Here is a 19,399-nt window from a genome sequence, read left to right as displayed (position 1 = left end):
TGTAATGCAATTTAAAAAAAAACAAAAATGTCATACATTCTGGATTTATTACAAATCAACTGAAATATTGCAAGCCTTTTATTATTTTAATATTGCTGATTATGGCTTACAGTTTAAGATTAAGATTCCCAGAATATTTGTATTTTTTTTTTTAGATAGGATATTTGAGTTTTCTTAAGCTGTAAGCCATGATCAGCAATATTAAAATAATAAAAGGCTTGCAAAAAAAAAGTGCAATAACCTTTGCCCGCTAAATACCTCACATATTTTTGCACATGTAAATATTATCCGTTTTTTTGTGTTTACTATTTTTTCTCTTGTACATTGCTCATTTTTCTACATTTTATATTGCTCTTTTTTTTTAATTATTTAGCTATTTATTGGTTATTTCTATTTAAATTTTTTGTATAAACCGTTGAGCGTGTGTGTTTTGGCTGCTGCACGATTGAATTTCTCCTCTGGGAGATCAATAAAGTAAATCACAATATTCTAATTTTCTGAGACAGTCCTGTATATCTATATCTATATCTATATCTATATCTATATCTATATCTATGCTATACCTGTATAGAATAGCCAGTATTTTCCCCTAAAATATTTAAGGTACTATGTAAATGGTTGTTTTTTATTGGTTTTTTTATAACCAAAGTTTAATATTTGCTGATGAATTTCTTCTTCTCAGGTTCTACACCACAAAAACAGCCAATCTAAAATGAAGCCTAATAATAATCCATAAATCGAGTCAATATTGTTTTATTTAAAGCAAAAATGGTTCTCACCTTCGTCAGCTGAGCGTTGACCCAGTTGGTGAAAGTCCTTTTCTGAATTTGTTCTTGTTCCACTGTCAAAGAACAAAACACAAAACAGTTAACACAGTTATAAAGTTAACTGAAGTTAAATCATTAACATTCTGGTCATGACACCAGACAAACAAACGAGGAATGGAACTGAGTTCAGTTAAATTAGATTAAACTGACTTGAATAACACTTCATTTATCACAGAAGGGAAATCAAGCTGTTGAGGTAAAAATTAAGAATAAAATTTAAAAAGTTATTTGTCCAACAGTGTAGCAGAGAGAGGGGGCGGGGTGGAAATCTACGGAGAACCAAATTAACCCTGTTTTCTTCGTCATGCATAATTTATCCCTATTATGAGCAATAGAAAATGCTCAGTCCTGGGTGCCAGAGATGGACACACACCCTCTAGTTGACTGAAAAGTGACTAATAAGTGACTAATAAGTGGCTAATAAGTGACTAAAAAGTGGCCAACACATCAACAAGATGGGGAGCAGAAACACTAGCAGGAGGTGGAGGTATGGAGATGGATTTGTTTCTTAATTATTCAATCAAAAAAAAGATTGCTTCAATCAAAAAATATATTTTCAATAAAAAAAAATGTACCTTCAATCAATGAAAACATTTTCAATCCAAAAAATTGTTCAAATGCAATTTTTTGGGTCTCAAATATTTTTTTTGCCTTCAAACACTTTTTTTCTTTGATTGAAAAAGTTTTTTTTTATTGAAGAGATTTTTTTTTATTGAAAATATTTTTATTTTTTTTAAACAACTTTTTTTTGATTAAATGATAAAGACACAAATGTCCTACCCATAATATGGCCCGAATACAAAACAACACTACTTCAATCAAAAAGTTTGCCACTTGGACCTCAACGCCAGGAAGTCATAATCCGTCTTCATTAAGGCTCCAGGGACTTCCATTTTACGCTCCAGTGAACTTGACATTTCCATGACTGAGAAGAAAAAAATGTGACTTGATCACCTTTACATTTGACCCTGAAAGCTAAGCCGGCTGCACCCACACAGGGACGACGTTCATTGTCACGGTTACGCATCGGTTACGAGGAATTAAGTTCAAGAGGAATTAACTAGGTTAAAACGATGGTTTGACATTAATAAATTATCTTTAAACATAAATAAAACTAAAATCATATTATTTGGATACCGTAAACCTAATGACCAGCCACAAATTAAGATTAATAATATCAAATTAGAAAGAGCATATGAGAATAAATTCTTAGGTGTTATTATCGATTATGAACTATGCTGGAAGCCACATGTAAACCATGTTAAATCAAAATGATCCAAAGCCATAGGAATATTGTATAAAATAAAGGACATCCTCAACCAAAATTAATTCCACCTGCTATACAGCTGTTTCCTAGTCCCATACATTAACTACTGTGTGGAGGTCTGGGGACACGCATATAAATCAATAACAAATCCAGTTTTTATTTTACAGAAAAGGGCTATCAGGATCATAAATAATGCAGATTATTGTTCATCAACCAACAATCTATTCATAAACTCACATACCGTATTTTCGCGACCATAAGGCGCAACTTTTTTTTTTTTTTTTTTTTTTAAATGTGCCGGGCGCCTTAAGAAACGGTGCGCCGTGTCTATTACCTGAATTACGGTAATGTAAGGCCGGCCATGAGAACGGTAAAGGGAGAAGGGGGCGGGTGAAGCTGAATGAGACCATCCACTGAGCTGTTTAATGCGAAACAGAAGATGAAAACTTTTAAGGATTTGCTTGATGTGTAAAGTGAAATAAAATACAATCAAACTAAGTTTTGCTCCCGCTCTATTTAAATAAGCACACTTGTTCTGCAGCGCGCGTGTGTTGTGCATGTCGGAACCGTCCACTTTCCCCGGTTAAAGCCGCGTGATGCGCGCTGCTGCAGCCGACTTCCTGGTTCCCAAAGCGGTCCGATCGACCTGGTTCCCGGCCGCTTTAAGAGCAGAGATTTCTGGGGTCTGTCTCAGGTCTGATCAGCTTCACCCTCCGAAATTTGCAGCCAAATCTGTCGGTTACAAACCCGGTACCGGATCCCGACATGCGCGGGTGTGTATTCGCGGCGCGACACACACTTACTGGTTTATGTGGTGCTGGCCGGGCGCAGCTGATGGACAGAAACCTATGGGGATTTTTAAAAGAAAAACTTTGCATAAGACGTTTCCAGCCGGAGTCATTATAAGGACGAATGGAAAGGGGGGGCTGGATGAAGGGATGATGATGATCAGGTGGCTGAGACAGGTCTGGAAATTCGGACTGGAGCTCCTGTCGGATACAAACCCCGGTACCGGCTCCCCAACAGCGCGTGTGTGAGCGGGTCCAGCGCGAGGGAGCGGAGCGGGGAGCGGACCCGGTCCAGCGCGGAGCGGGTCCAGCGCGGAGCGGGACCCGGGACCCCGGACGCGGGACCCGGGACCCGGGACGCGGGACCCGGGACCCGGGACGCTCAGGAGCCGCCAGGCTCCCGCCGCGGGTTTGCCGGGCCTGGGCGCACCAGATCCGGCCGAAATGCCGCTGGTCTTTCCCCGGGAGCCCCTGCTCCCATACAGGTGGGTGGCTTCGGTCCCAGCCGGTCCGAACAGGTCACATTCCCGGTTAAAGCCGCTGTGACGCGCGCTGCTCCACCCCGCTGGGGAGAGACGGGCTCTGCGCGGTGGAGGATCCGCACAACGGGGTATGAAAAGTTTATTTACTGTTGTGCAGAAAGTGTCTGACACCGAGGAAATTCGGACTGGCGCAGCTGAATTAGCGGAGCTCTTTAATGCAGAAACAGAGGTTTTGCTCCCGCTCTATTTTTTAAATAAGCGCTTGTGTGCTTGTGTGTGCGTTCTGCATGTGTGTGCGTTCTGCAGCGGGTGGGTGTGTTTTCCGGCCGGCGTGTTTTGCGGCACGGGTGTGTGCAGCTCTGCTCTGTAGACTGCGCCTTTTGGGTCGGTGCGCCATATGTATGTTTTAAATCTAAAAATGACACACAAAAATGAGGGTGCGCCTTTCCACACGGTGCGCCGAATGGTCGCGAAAATACGGTACTCTTAAATTTCATGACCTGGTGGGTTTTAAAACCGCTCAGTTTATGTTTAAAATAAATAGTAACACGCTCCCTGACTGTTCAGAAGCTCTTCCAACGCAGAGTCAGTCATTATAAACTGAGAGGAATATGTATTTTTATGAAAACCAAGACAAGAACGACCGTGAAACAGAGAAGCATCTCAGTAAAAGGAGTCAATCTGTGGAACAAGCTTGATAGTGAAATTAAACTGTGTAATATACTAAAATATTTCAAAAATATGTATAAAGACAAGATCATAAATAATTATAAATCATTGGCATAGCCACATTATGTAGATTTATTGCAAAATTATGGACAGAATTATGTGTGTATTATGTCTATGGAAGGGTGCATGTATATGGATGTATGTATATGAATGCTTATGTATGTGTAGATGAGTGTATATGTATGTACATATGTATGTGTATACAGGTATAAATAAGTGCATATATATATATATATATGTATGCACAGCAATGTATATATAGGTGGGTTTGGTGTGTGTGGGTGAATGTATGCATGTGTGTAAACATCTTGATGCTGTTAAGTCCAGATAGGCCAGTTTGAGCAACATTTATTTATTATTTCTTATTTATTTACTTTGTTTCTTTCTTTCTCTCATATATATATATATATATATATATATATATATATATATATATATATATATATATATATATATATATATATTTTCTTTTCTCATGTAGTTATTTTGTTTTTTTTTTCAAATCTTGCACTATAGTGATTACATTGTGTTAAAAGGGTAGACAAAATAAGCTCTGGCTTCAGTCTACACCTTTTGGCCCTTGCTTGATCTACATGCAAAAAACATTGTATTGACTACTGACTTCTATAATTAGACCCTCCAGAAAAACGCGGGCAAAAATCATTGATTCTGCGGGCTAAAATCCTTGATTTTGCGGGCTAAAGTAATTGATTATGCGATTAAATATGCAGGTTTTTTATGTGCTTTTATGCGGTGAAATTGCGGAATATGCGGGAAGTCGTGGAATATGCGGAAAGTTGCAAAATATGCAAAATATGCAGGAAGTTACGGATTCGGCGCTGAGCTCTTCCCTCTTAAATTCAGCGGGCTGTCTCGTCTGATCTGAGGTCGTAGGCGGAAAAAAAAAAGGAGAGCGCAGGTGGAGAGGAGAGGAGAGGGGCGGTCGCAGCCCGGGGGCCGGCCGTCTCTCTCCCCCCAGCCCGCTCAGTGCTCGGGTGATTGCCGGGCGCACCCGGCGCGGCGAGGGGACGAGCCAGAGCTCCGTCACCCCACGCGTCCGCCGCCAAGATCCCCAAGTGGATGGGAGCGTGCGGGCGCAGTGGTACGCGGCCAGCACGGATCCAGAGTCCACCGGCAGCCGAGCCACCCGCACAAGCGGGGGGCTGGACGGAGACGGCACTCCCTTTTTCCTCTCACCCCCGCGGGTGAGAGCTGCTGTTTGGGGAGGTGGCGGTTTCTGCGAGGGGTGCGGAGGTCCCCGGGCGGGTCCCGCACGTCGCGACCGGGCGTCCCGACATGTCACTCACAACACTTCCCCCCTTTTCCAAACTTTATGCGAAAATGTGCGGCAATGATGCGGTGAAATCAAGAGAGCCCCGCATAATTTGCATATTCAGCGCGGACATATGCGATCATCGCGGGAAATATGCGCCCTTTCAGGAATAAATGTATCCCCGCGTAATCTGCGCCATTTGGCTGATTATGCAATGAATTATGCGATCGCGTAATCGCGTTTTTCTGGAGGGCCTATATAATGTGACCAAATAAACATCAAATCAAATCAAATCAAAGTATCACAACGAATGCTGGAGAGTACAAGAAATACAGGCAGGGATCCTTTAAGCAGCGCAGCATCCCAACGGGGGGAGAAAAGTGTGTCAAAGCACCCGTTCTACCCTGGAGCCCCCGGTGCAGGGGCAGATGCCATATAAGAACCTGAGGCTGAGACCAGGCAGAGTCTAGAAAAGCTTAGTGGAAAATGTTGAAATGAAAGACTGGAGCAGCAGGCTGGCACCATGAGCTGCCAGTATTCATGTACCTGTTTCTAATCATCCCCATTTACCTTACCTTGTGGTAATGATATAACTTATAATATAGTTAGTAATGAAATGAGAATCTGAGCTGATTGCTATTATCATTGACTACGTTTACATGCAGTCAAAATTCGGGTTATTGCTAATATTCCGGTTACTGAAACAATCGGAATATTCCGTTTACATGGTAATTAATCATTCAGGATATCTGGATCAAACCAGCGACGCACGGAGAACGTGATGACGCAATTCCCGTCATTTCTGCTTCTTCTTCCTGTATCCAAATTCAAAACAAATGCTGCTTCGCGCAACTTTTTGCCCACCTTCTTGTAAATCTGGCTATCCCGGTACTTTCTACGGTCTACAAATACCCCCCCCCCCCCTCAAAGGACAGATCCCAGATGTCCCAACAGTCACCCAGGGCGGGCGGAGGGGGCCTGGAGGAGGGCCCAAGCCACACACGGCCAAAGTTCCGGGGGCCGTCCTCGAGGCCGAGCAGACCAGCGAGAGCATTCCGGGGGCCGTCCTCGAGGCCGGGCAGACCGGCGAGAGAGTTCCGGAGGACGCCGACGGGGCCGGGCCAACCGGAGAGTCATCTTGGGGGGCCAATCCCGGAACCAGACTTGGGACCAGGCACACCGGCCAGAGGGCCGTTCTCGGGGCTGGGCAGATCCATCCAGGACCGCCTCAGGAACAGGGGCAGACAGGATGCGGGGAGCCGGCTTCGGGACAGACAGGGTCCTCGGAGCTGGCTGATGGGGAACCCGGGTCCTCGGAGCTGGCTGATGGGGAACCCGGGTCCTCGGAGCTGGCTGATGGGGAACCCGGGTCCTCGGCGCTGGCTGAGGGGGAACCCGGGTCCTCGGAGCTGGCGGTGGGGAACCCGGGTCCTCTGCGCTGGCTGAGGGGGAACCCGGGTCCTCGGCGCTGGCTGAGGGGGAACCCGGGTCCATCACCGGAACAGGAACGGAGCTGGAGCTGGAGCTGAGGCTGAGGCGTCCAGGACCGCCGCTGGAGCAGGAACAGGGGACGATGCGTCCAGGACCAACGCCGGAGCAGGAACAGACTGGAGCGGGTGCCGACGCCGCCTCCCCTGGGGTCGAAGACACCTGGGCCCCCTCGAGCCAGGCGTGTTCCCCAGAAGGGAGAAAGAGGATGGGGTGCGTCCGAGACCACATCGGGAACAAAGTGAGGTGCATCCAGGACCCCGACGAGAGCAGGCTGGGGCTGGCAACAGGCCCCTGTCCTCTTCACCAAGCGGTGGAAGAACTCCACTCTGTTGGGGTAAAAAAATTCCCACAGATCCAGAGTCTCTCCTGCTGGGTCCATAATGGTCGGTCCGTTCTGTCACAAGGTGTGGTTGTTGAGGACCCAAACGCAGGAGAGCAGGAGGCAGGAGTTCGCAACAAAACAGGATTTATTGAGCAAAAACAAAACCAAAAACGCTGCTGGGCAGGATCAAAAGCAGAACAAAAACTGGAATCCAAAAACGACGAGGAGACATGGAGGGAGCAAACAGTACGGACCGACAGGGCACGAAGGAATGACAAGACCAGATATACACAGGGGATAATGAGACACGACGAGACACAGGTGCAGACACAATCAGGGCAGATGGGAAACAGGAGGGACAGAACTGAAACTCAAACTGGGGGGAAGTGTCAAACCCTGACAGACACTGGCTAAGTAGAAACTTCCCACAATGCTAAGTTAGATACTTATCAACCAACAAAGTCTGTTAAGCCTTCTTCTGTTTCTCGTTAGAAGTTGAAGAGGTAAGAATAAAACCACAGCGCAGGAGAAATGTCATCTTGTTTGGGCCAGAATAAACGGCAAAGAGCGGAGCGGTGCTGCTACTGCTGCCCCCTCCCAACGGCAGGAAGTGCCGTGTGTCTATAGCCCCTTTCACACAGAGATTCCGCAATATTGGTGTAAAGAAGTCCTGCCAATACGCCGCCTTTGTTGGTTCACACAGAACCATACAACGCCGGCATAACGCCGCTCCCGTCTGTAAATTCACACAGCATGCCGGCGTTCCGCAATCAGAGGCGTGACGACAGCGTCAGCGTCTAGTGGCATGCCGGCATGCCGGCTGTGTCATTCACACAGACCCCGTTTCGGCTCTGTGACTACCTCCGCTGCCGGCTTATTGGTGGGGCCACTTGGCCCCCCCATTCCGCCTCCGTGACTTTCACACAGAACAGCGAGGCGGCTTAAAGGCGCAACGTTCCCGCCTCGAACTGGCTGTGTGAAAGGGGCTTCTGAGTAGTACGTCCCAATTAATGCACACCACTGATATTTACTCAAAACTGTGCCGAACTTAAGTATAGTTTTTGAGTACATACTGTTTAGTATGGCATTTCGCATGCAGCGTATGTTTAAAAAACGATACAGCCTCGTTTGAACATAAAGGATAAAATCACCAGCTTCCCCAGGGCCAGTTTCTGTGCTTTACCCTAATCTTCCCCTAATCTTCATGTCATCACGTCGTACCTGCTTTGGTAACGACACTGTTGCACCGTTGTTTTAGTAGCGTCAGAAAGCAGCCGAGGAAGTCAGCAACTTTCTTACAGTTTTTCATTGTGAAATGATGTAAACCTGTCACGCGTGCGGTTGGAGTTGGACCCAGATGCAGGACTGATGCAGGACTGATGCAGGACTGATGCAGGACTGATGCAGGACAGATGCAGGACAGATGCAGGACAGATGCAGGACAGATGCAGGACAGACGCAGGACAGATGCAGGACAGATGCAGGACAGACGCAGGACAGACGCAGGACTGATGCAGGACAGACGCAGGACAGACGCAGGACAGATGCAGGACAGACGCAGGACAGACGCAGGACAGACGCAGGACTAGGGGTGGGCAAAAATATCGATATGGCAATATATCGCGATACTTTTCCAGCTGATTCAATATCGATATTCAAAATTTGAATACCGATTTTTCTTTTTTTTTTCATTTATTTATTTATTTATTTATTTATTTATTTATTTATTTATTTATTTTTTTTAATATTTTGTATCCCTGATTTTTTTCCCATTATATCACCCAGTGCTCCTACCTAAGTGACAATCCTGGGCATTGCCACTCTCTACCAACCCTGGGAGGGCCCTGCAATAAGCTCAGGTTTTATTTCACGTTTTATTTCATTTTATAATTTATTTTTTATATAACACAATTGCCTGTCCTTAAAAAATGAAAAATAATGGACAGAGGTTTATTTATTTATGGATTTATATCTATACTGACTGATCACTGTGCCTGTCCTTGGTTTTAGTACCCATCTTTCTTGTGTTTATTATCATTTGCCACATAATTAAAGCAACCTCATACTAAATTTAATGTTAATTTCATATGATGTAAATAATATGAAAAACATATACAAATATGTTGTAACCTTAGCTTGTATAGTTATAATAAAACATTGTTTTGACTCAGTTTGTCCCATGAATTGTCACTATAATCTGATGAACGTGCAACTCTGATTTTAAGATCCATCACTATCATCTGATGTACATTTATACAACTTGGATTTTAAGATGTGTAATGCATTTTTAAATTTTTCGGTGAACTATGTAGAATATAATAATCGGGATATCGCAATGTGTATCGTATCGTGGCTCAAGTATCGTGATGCGTATCGTATCGTGAGGTCCTTCCCAATACCCACCCCTACGCAGGACAGATGCAGGACAGACGCAGGACAGACGCAAGACAGATGCAGGACAGACGCAGGACAGACGCAGGACAGATGCAGGACAGATGCAGGACAGACGCAGGACAGACGCAGGACAGATGCAGGACAGATGCAGGACAGACGCAGGACAGATGCAGGACGGATGCAGGACGGATGCAGGACAGATGCAGGACAGATGCAGGACAGACGCAGGACAGACGCAGGACAGATGCAGGACAGACGCAGGACAGACGCAGGACAGACGCAGGACGGATGCAGGACGGATGCAGGACAGATGCAGGACAGACGCAGGACAGACGCAGGACAGACGCAGGACGGATGCAGGACGGATGCAGGACGGATGCAGGACAGATGCAGGACAGACGCAGGACAGACGCAGGACGGATGCAGGACGGATGCAGGACGGATGCAGGACAGATGCAGGACAGACGCAGGACAGACGCAGGACAGACGCAGGACTGACGCAGGACTGATGCAGGACGGATGCAGGACAGACGCAGGACAGACGCAGGACAGACGCAGGACGGACGCAGGACAGACGCAGGACAGACGCAGGACAGACGCAGGACGGATGCAGGACGGATGCAGGACGGACGCAGGACGGACGCAGGACAGACGCAGGACAGACGCAGGACAGACGCAGGACAGATGCAGGACAGACGCAGGACAGACGCAGGACAGACGCAGGACAGACGCAGGACAGACGCAGGACGGACGCAGGACGGATGCAGGACGGAGGCAGGCGTTCCAAAAGGTGATTTATTAACCAACAACAAAAACCAAAAACGCTGCTGAGCAGGACGCAAAAACCAGAGCTGGACTTGGTGGTAGGATGTTACTGGACTGTCAATTATGCTACCCCTGAAATATTGATTTAAAATGGATAAATTGGGGATGTAAGCATGCTGACATTCATCCTGCAGTGGCAGTGAGGTGATTAGTATCTTACCTGAATGCATTAAGTAACGGCAGCATTATTTGATGGATGTTACTGGACTATCAAGTTATTCTACCCCTGAAATATTGATTAAAAATGGATAATATGGGAGTATTTGATCCTTCAAAATACACTACCCATGACATGAATTGCATTACACTTTGTGGACATTATATGATAAAGAGAACAAATTATCTCTCAATTCTACCGCTTTATTTGATATTCATTCAGTCATTGGCCTTTATTTAACCAATTCAATTCAATTCAATTTTATTTATATTAGGGATGCAAATTATCGATTATTTCATTAATTGATAGTTGATAACCTTATCGATCGATCATCGATTAGTTGATAAGCGGCGTTTTTCCCCATCTGAGATACAAACATAATTTTTTTTGCTTATATAAAATACAAAGGACATTTTAATGTATTCCTTAATCAAATATTTATTTGATACAAAAGTACCAAAAAGACATTTTTGTACCACAAGGAATATAATATAAAGTGCACTTCAAGGCTATTAGTAGTAGCAGCAGCCATAATAGTGTCATTTGTGTCAAGCTAATTTTAAGTTCTAGTTACGTTTTAAGTTAGAGTTTTGGCAGTGTTCAAAATAAAATTATGAGACCTGCTGTATTGGAGCACATTTTCTTTTAGTTAAAACTGTAGCGGGGACAGATGTTTAGAGGAACCTATGTATGTACCGGGTGAAGGCTGATTTATGGTTCCGCGTTACAACAACGCAGAGCCTACGCCGTAGGCTACGGCGGCGGCTCTGCGTCGATTTAAGGTGGAACCATAATTCAGGCTTTAGGGGAACATATCGGAGCACAACCAGAAGAATATAGAGTGGATTAAAAATAAAAGTTAAGCACTGAGCTACATGTGTCTCCCGTCTGGGCCATTGCAGACTCATTGCCTGAGCATGATATTACTAAAACCAAACATATCCGCCGTCTCTTTCTTCTGTGCGCGCCGCGGCGGCAGCGTGTTGTGTCGCATTAAATGTGGTCCGGGCGTAATACCAGCTGGTGAAATTAAACGAAAAAAATAAATAAATAAATAAATAGATTAATTGTAATCGTTAATTTTAAATCGGGTAATTTCATAACGGCAATTAATCGAAAATCGATTAATTATTAACATCCTTAATTTATATAGCGTCTAATACAACAGATGTTGTCTCTAGACGCTTTCCAGAGATCCAGAACATGAACATAAACATAAACATAAATATAAACCCCCGAGCAAATATTATATAAACAATGGCAGGTAAAAACTCCCATAGTGGGAGAAAAGCCTTAAGCCAAACAGTGGCAAGGAAAAACTCCCCTTTAGGAGGGAAGAAACCTTGAGCAGGACCAGGCTCATAAGGGGCCAAACCAGCAGGTCATTAAGAACATTATTTACAATGACGGCCTGGCAAGAGACAAGGACCACTTGGGGGGAAAGGAAGTGGTTTAGGGAGTAAAACACAGTAAAATTGTAGCTCTACAAAGGTAGAAAACCATGGGCCGCTCGGTGGTGCAGTGGGTTAAGCAGCGGCTCATATACTGAGGCTACAGTCCTCCTGCAGCGGTCGCAGGTTCGAATCCCGGCCTGCGCACCTTTGCTGCATGTCATCCCCGATCTCTCTCTCTACCCCTTTCATATCTGCAGCTTGAATAAAGGGCCACTAGAGCCCAAAAAAAATCTTAAAAAAAAAAAAAAAATGCGGCGGTAGCTTTTTTCGACGAAGCAGCAGAAATGGACAGAACAGCAGATTTATACTAACGATACACAAGTGCAGACGATCAGGGCCGATGGGAAACATGAAGGTCAAACCAGGACTTAAACACAAAGACACGGGCTTCAAAATAAAACAGGATGTGTAAAAACCCTGACTTCACTTTACCGTTCAATTAACTGTTTCACACTTCCTGTCAGAAAAAGGTTCATTTCTCAACTCATACTACCACTTGTTGATTATGCAGATATTGTTTATCAAAATACTCCAGATTCCCATCTTAAACCTCTGACTGTATTATTTAATTCATGATGTAGATTTGTGTTACGTTGTCCTTTGAAAACGTCATTGTTTTATGTTTGATTCATTGAACTGGTTTCAACCCAAATATAGACGGCAGTTTCACTGGCTTCACTTCCTTTTTAAATGTGTTTATTTTCACTGTCCTCCATATTTAAAAGACCTCATGATTCTATATAACTCTCCATACTCACTCAGACATATGAATTTTCCTTTTTTCTTTGTTCCTAGAATTTTAAAAGAGGCTGGTAAAAGATAATTTTATTTTAAAGCTCCATCAGATTGGCATAATCTTCCTCTCTTTTTGCGTTCTATTACCTCTTTTCATTATTTTAAGTTGTCATTATACTCTCATCTTAAAACAAATTGCCTATGTTTTTAATTTATTTATGTATTTTTTGTCCTTTTTTTCTATTTTCCTTTTTTCCTCTCTGTTATGTTATAATTGTTTCATTGTTCCGGTTATTCAATTAGTCTATTTTGTAACTAGACTTATGTGTGTAGGGTTTGTGTGTGGGAGGGTGAGCAAGATGTCTGTGTTTGTTTTATGTCATGTATGTTTGTATTGTAATGTAATATATAGTAATGTTGTATGTTTTATTGTACTGTTACATCTCAAGGGGCTATCCTTTAATACATTCTACAAAAAAAAAAAAAAAAAAAAAAAAACCTTCATCAAAATACTGCTTTAAATTACTTCAGGAGACCCCGGAGGTCTGATCACGTTCACTTTGGCAATAAAACACACAGATCTAGTCCCTGTGCTGCCTGAACAAGTCTCACAGTAACGATTAAAGCTCATATACTGTAGAAATAGGGATGCAAACAGTTTTAATGGAGCTTTAAAAGAGACTTAAAATCTTCAACCTAATACTCAGTCTGTGTTTTGATGGAGCTCCACAGCGAGAGACACTTTGGCTCTCAGCAACATAACTGAGCTAAAAATGAGGGTCATATCTTATCAGTCCAGTTTGACCCTTGACTTATAGATGATGAGAATATCCACCTTTACTCTGCTGCTTAAACATATTTCATAATTGACAACCGTGTCTATAATGACTGCTTTTATTCTACACCAGTAATATCAACAACAGGAGGGAACAAATGTAAATACTCACGCTTGATGGAACAACTCATGCTGAATGAGGAGGAACGTTGCTGCATGTGAAAACTGTTTCAATATTCCTTCAAACAAAACTTCTTCATCATGTAAGCACATGGTTTAACGCGCCGACTCGGAGTACATGGTTGCCACGACTCCTAGAAAGGAAAGCTCCGTATGCAGCGCCGCTCAGAAGTGATCTAACCAGCTGAGAGTTCTCTAGCCTGCAGGAAAGCAGGTGGGTGTCTGAGCCACGCCTTCTTCAGTAGGTTACTGGTGCAAAGATCTGAGACCTGCCCAAACATGATGTAGAGCAAACTAGTCTTCCTGCAGCCGCTTTAACACATTATGCCACTTGAGCTAAACAACAACACCAACAAAATAGGTAGAAACCTTGGATTTCGGACGTTCTGCTATCAGGCACCATTACTATGGAACCAACTTCCAATCCTGGTTAAGGAGGCTGACACCACCTCCACCTGTAAAACTAAACTTAAAACCTTTCTGTTTAGTAAAGCCTATAGTTAGTGTTTAGTAAACCTCTAGCTGGTGTTGGTAAATCTCTAGGTAGTGTAAACTCTAGTGTGTTAGAGTCAGTAGTCATAGTTGCAGCTATAGAACAAGACTCTAATAGTTAGTCTCAAATATAGCTTGGTGGTAGATATGCTGCTATAGGCCTATGCTGCAGGGGGGCACCGACATGATTCACTGGGCGGTGCCTCTCACCCTTCTTCTCCTCTCCTCTTCCCTTCCTCTCTTCTCCATTTCCATTTTTATTTATTATAAGTATTTCATAGCTATCATTTTTGTCCATCGCTCCTGTAGTTTCTTGTGCTGGCCCCCCTTTTCTTTTTTTCTCTTTTGTACATGGTGCAGCATCCTCTGCTGGTGGTGAAGAGCATGTCTGAATGCACAACACCGGATCCTGCAGTGTGGGAGTAAGGGGGGCAGGGTAACGGTCCGGGCAGGTGGGGGAGAGATTTGTCCGTCAAGACTCCTCTCCCTGGCCCTGCCCCTTCTCAACCTTTCCCCGACCCTGAACCCCAACCTGGGGCTTGCTGATTGGGCCGGAGCTTCGGGAGCTGCGTGCTGGCCTGCGGTCCCCACCCCTGGTCATCCCGTTGCTGCTTCCACCTGCCTGCGCCCCCCCCGCCCCCTCCGGTCATCCCGTTGCTGCTTCCACCTGCCCGCGGTCCCCACCCCCTGCTCATCCCGTTGCTGCTTCCACCTGCCTGCTGGGCTGCTGACGTCCCCGACACCCCCAGTCTGGTCTTCGGCAGGAGGGTCCCCCCTTATGAGCCTGGTCCTGCTCAAGGTTTCTTCCCTCCTAAAGGGGAGTTTTTCTTGCCACTGTTTGGCTTAAGGCTTTTCTCCCATTAGGGGAGTTTTTACCTGCCATTGTTTATGTAATAATTGCTCGGGGGTTTATGTTCTGGGTCTCTGGAAAGCACCCGGAGACAACTTGTGTTGTATTAAATGCTATATAAATAAAATTGAATTGAATTGAAATGGAATTGAATTGAATGTTCCGCCTGTCATACCTGTATTAACCCCATTCTTGAAATCATAGAGCACTTTTGGAGGGTTATTAGCAGCAGCAACCGTAGGCTACTCCATGTAGTTCATGTGAGAGCTTCTCGCAGGTTGGAAACAGAGCAGTCTGTTTTTTTTTTATTAAAACTTTTCTCGGAATTCTGAGATAATTATCTCGTTAATTCAGAAAAACAGAGGAGATTTTTTTTTTAAGTGAATGCAATACGCTTCCATACTATCCTGCTTTTAACTTATTTATTTCTATTTATTAGAAACCCTGCCCTTGGTTTTACCTCTATTTATTGTTCTTTGCCTTGTGGGCAACATCTACTTTTATCCTGTTCAGTGAGCGTCGTGAGAACCTGCCATGTCTGTCTTGTGCCGTCGTAAACCTGTTCCCTGCATTTGTCCTGTGTCAAATTAATGACTGTAAAGATTGCGTGTGAGAAGCTTCTCCCATCTACTGAAAAACAGATTTACCTACGGGTACGAATAAAGTCAACTTGAACTTGAACTTTATATTCCTTAGGAGGAAGTCACTGCAAAGGAAACAGTTATACAACACATCCAGTGAAGAGGCCTCATTGCTTATTTTTTTTATTTTTATTTTTTTTTATATATTAATGACCACACAGCCAGGCTGGTGGAATTTGGTGTCTCTGCATTTAACCCATCTCTAGAGACTAGAGAGCAGTGGGCTGCCATATGAACGGCACCCGGGGAGCGGGCTTAGAGGTATGTTCAGGTTTTAGAGCAACTTATGCTCTGATTCAGATAACATGTGTCGGGGCTCTTGTGTCTTTCAGACAATGGCCACGGTTACATGATGTTTTTTAATTCTGAATTAATTATTCAGAATTAAATAATTCAGAATTGAACTATTTTCCTTTGAGTTTACATGGAAAACACATTTGATCAGCTTTCTCCAATTCTTTTTAAGGTCTGGGGGTTGGGAAGGTTCTGATTGGATAGGGGGGCGGACCAGAAGTTACGTCTACCGGAAGAAAAACAAACTTAGCCGCTACAACTTTGAAAAGCTCACCATTTTTATGTTTCCTGTTTCCATGTGTTCTTTTAATTATTTCCAGGTCCTCCAAACTATTTATTAAATAAATGTTCTCTGCTCTTGACCAGCGTTTACTGCTGCTGCATCTTGAAACTTTGTTTGGAAAACCAGCCCAGCGCGGAATATAAGCGTCATGGAGACAGACGGGCGAGTGAACGAGCAGCGCAGAAAGGCCAGAATTAATTTAAAGAGGAATGACTGTAAACATGATCGCGGAATTATTCTATTCAGATTTAAAATCGGAATAAACCAGCCACTTACTTAGGAATTAAGTTTAACTCGGAATGGCCATTTTCATTCGGAATTAGGTGTTTACATGGTAATTTTTACTCATTTTAAATCGGATTTCATTTTAATTCTGAATTAAAGAGGATAAAAAGAATATACAATTTAAAAAAAAAATTTAATAAAATACAGAATTAAAGAAGAATTAAACTTCCCCTGTAAACGCACTGTCTAACAATGTTTCTGCAAGATGATTGAGCTCCTTTTTCAGAAAGATAAAACACTGGGTGCAGCAGCCTTTCGCACATCATCGTTTTGGAGGTAAAGACTGGAGTTCCTAACTGACCCGACGACAGCCCTGACCCGACGGCAGTCCTGACCCGACGGCAGTCCTGACCCGACGGCAGTCCTGACCCGACGGCAACCCTGAGGGTCCAAAGCCGCTCTTCAGTAAAGATGTAGGTGGCGTTACACATCGTCTGTCCAAGTCTATCGTTCAATTAATAAAATATTTCCACCGTTACCACGTTAGTCCTGCTGAGCATGTGCACATCGCTTTCACATTGAATGTGCCTTCGCATGTATGGCTTGTGGATCCTGACTGGTGGGGCCCGACTGGTGCCCAGCCGATCACCAGTCCGGATGGTGTATTACCATTGAAATATTTTAGATGAAGTCTGGCTTTTTAGTTTATTACAGGGAGTTTCGGAAACAATTCAATTCAATTCAATTTTATTTGTATAGCGTCTAATACAACAGATGTTGTCTCTAGACGCTTTCCAGAGATCCAGAACATGAACATAAACATAAACATAAACATAAACATAAACCCCCGAGCAATTATTATATAAACAATGGCAGGTAAAAACTCCCATAGTGGGAGAAAAGCCTTAAGCCAAACAGTGGCAAGGAAAAACTCCCCTTTAGGAGGAAGAAACCTTGAGCAGGACCAGGCTCATAAGGGGGGACCCTCCTGCCAGACTGGGGGAGTCGGGGACGTCAGCAGCACAGCAGACAGGTGGAAGCAGCAGCGGGATGACCAGAGGGGGTCATCCCGCCCCCCCCCCTCTGGTCAATGCCAAATTAAAAATTTGGCAAATTTTCAGCTATGGTTCCGAGACCTTGGAAACAAGTAATTTTATGACAGTTCTGTGCAGAGACAGAAACTGTGGAGAAAACTTCTCCGTCACTCCATTTCTCCGCGGTGCAATACCCCCCCAGAGCGCTAGGCGGTTGCGTTCTTTTCCGGAGAAAAGAAAAAGGCGATTCATGCTCGAAAACCCTCCAATGTGGCTGAATTACAACAATTTTATTGTTATCGTCGTCTCTAGTTGGTTCTTTGTTTAGCTTCCGGCTTTTCCAGTCACAGTGAACAATGAGAGAGAGAACCGGAAATGTGTTGCTACCAAGCAATCCAATCACAGCCCTCTCGGTCTGCGTTGGGTCTGCGTCGCCTCGACACATAGTTATATTTTTTGGGAGGTGCAGGTCAGGCTACGGCGTAGGCTCTGCGTTGATTTAACGCAAAACCATAATTCAGCCTTTACGGTTAGGGTGAACTTTTTTGTTCCTGTTGAGGGTCACAGAGGTCTGCTGGAGCTCTCTTTAGGCAAAAGGCAAGGGGTATACCCAATGAACCTATGTTTAGATACCAACAGATTCTCTAAGCCAGCAAGGGGAGGGGCAGGGAGCAAGCCAGAGGGGTAGGGGAGGTAGGGGTGGGGAAACAGCCCAGTTATCTAAGCTGCAATGCCTGCAACAATGTAAAGAAATGTACGATTGTGTATGCATATAATCTTTGTAACTATGTGTAGCAGGGTGGAGGATTGGGCGTGGTCTGCGGGGGACCAGCACACAGGTGGCGCCTGGTTCAGCTGATTGGGCACACCTGTGCCCAAGCAATCTCTCCACCCTGCCTGGCTATTTAAAGAGCGGCTGCACACCAGCAAAGGGTTCTGCTGAGAAGGATGACACAGAGCAGTGTGCCGGTACTCGTCTGTGTGCAAATAAAAGAACCACGATTTCTCCACAAAATGCCATGTCCTCTGTCCTGTCTGGTGACCCCCGGTAGCACGAGGTAAGAAAAAACTTGATCACAAAAAAGAACAACAACACATAACATAGGGAACCCCTGGGAGTCAAACCAGGAACCTTCTCGCTACACAACACTATCCACCAAGCCACAGCTTTGCTCAATTCAATTCAGCTAAAGTCAATTACATTCGATTCAAACAGGATTGTCTGTATGGTCCTTTCCAGAACAATGTCGCCTCGAGGCACTTTGAAAAGAACCAACACAGGAAGACAGTACCAGTGAGAATTAGGCAGAGCCCAAAACAAAGTAAACAGTTACGGTACGTTTTCGTTGCAGTTCAGAAAACATTCCCATTATTCTTGAAATCGAGTGTGTAGCTCATTTACATATAAAAGACCCACATTAACCAGTATTAGTTCAACCTTGCTGATTTTGATAAGAATTCTTTGCTGTGGATCAAGTGAGACTGACCCTGAAGCAGCATGTGGACGTTGTCAATGTCCAGGGGGATGAACCCCCCCTCCGCCGCGCCATCTCCGGAGTGAAGGTCTGATGACATCTTTTCTTATCAAAGGACCCCTGGCTGCATGGCACCGCTGTGGAAGATACATCGGAAGTAGAGTCAGCGTTGCACAGATAAACTTTAAACTTTTTAAAAATGTATATAGCACCTTTCATGCAGATAAAATGCAACACAAAGTGCTTTACATTAAAAAGAGAAAAGAAACAATCAGAGAGGGGCCCACACCACGGCCATAAACTCTGGAGCAGGACCCCCAACTATCCAGGCCAGGACAGCAAGACCCCCAACTATCCAGGCCAGGACAGCAGGACCCCCAACTATCCAGGCCAGGAAAGCAGGACC

The 19,399-nt window shown here is 44.4% G+C and overlaps 1 protein-coding gene across 1 annotated transcript in view; it reads right to left on the bottom strand.

Annotated features, from left to right (window-relative positions):
• syne2b (spectrin repeat containing, nuclear envelope 2b) overlaps positions 1–19,116 on the bottom strand; it is a 258,903-nt gene extending 239,787 nt beyond the window's left edge. Inside the window, exons 1-2 of the mRNA XM_061744277.1 lie at positions 19,006–19,116; positions 780–841 (exon numbers count right to left, since the gene is read on the bottom strand). Of these exons, the coding sequence (XP_061600261.1) occupies positions 780–841; positions 19,006–19,093 (150 nt within the window). The 5' untranslated portion in view covers positions 19,094–19,116. The remainder of the gene's footprint in view (positions 1–779; positions 842–19,005) is intronic.
• Between the last annotated feature and the right edge of the window lie 283 nt (positions 19,117–19,399).

The sequence above is a fragment of the Cololabis saira genome, chromosome 16, assembly GCF_033807715.1.
Source record: "Cololabis saira isolate AMF1-May2022 chromosome 16, fColSai1.1, whole genome shotgun sequence".
NCBI lineage: Eukaryota > Metazoa > Chordata > Actinopteri > Beloniformes > Belonidae > Cololabis > Cololabis saira.
This window is presented reverse-complemented; position numbering and strand designations above follow the sequence as displayed.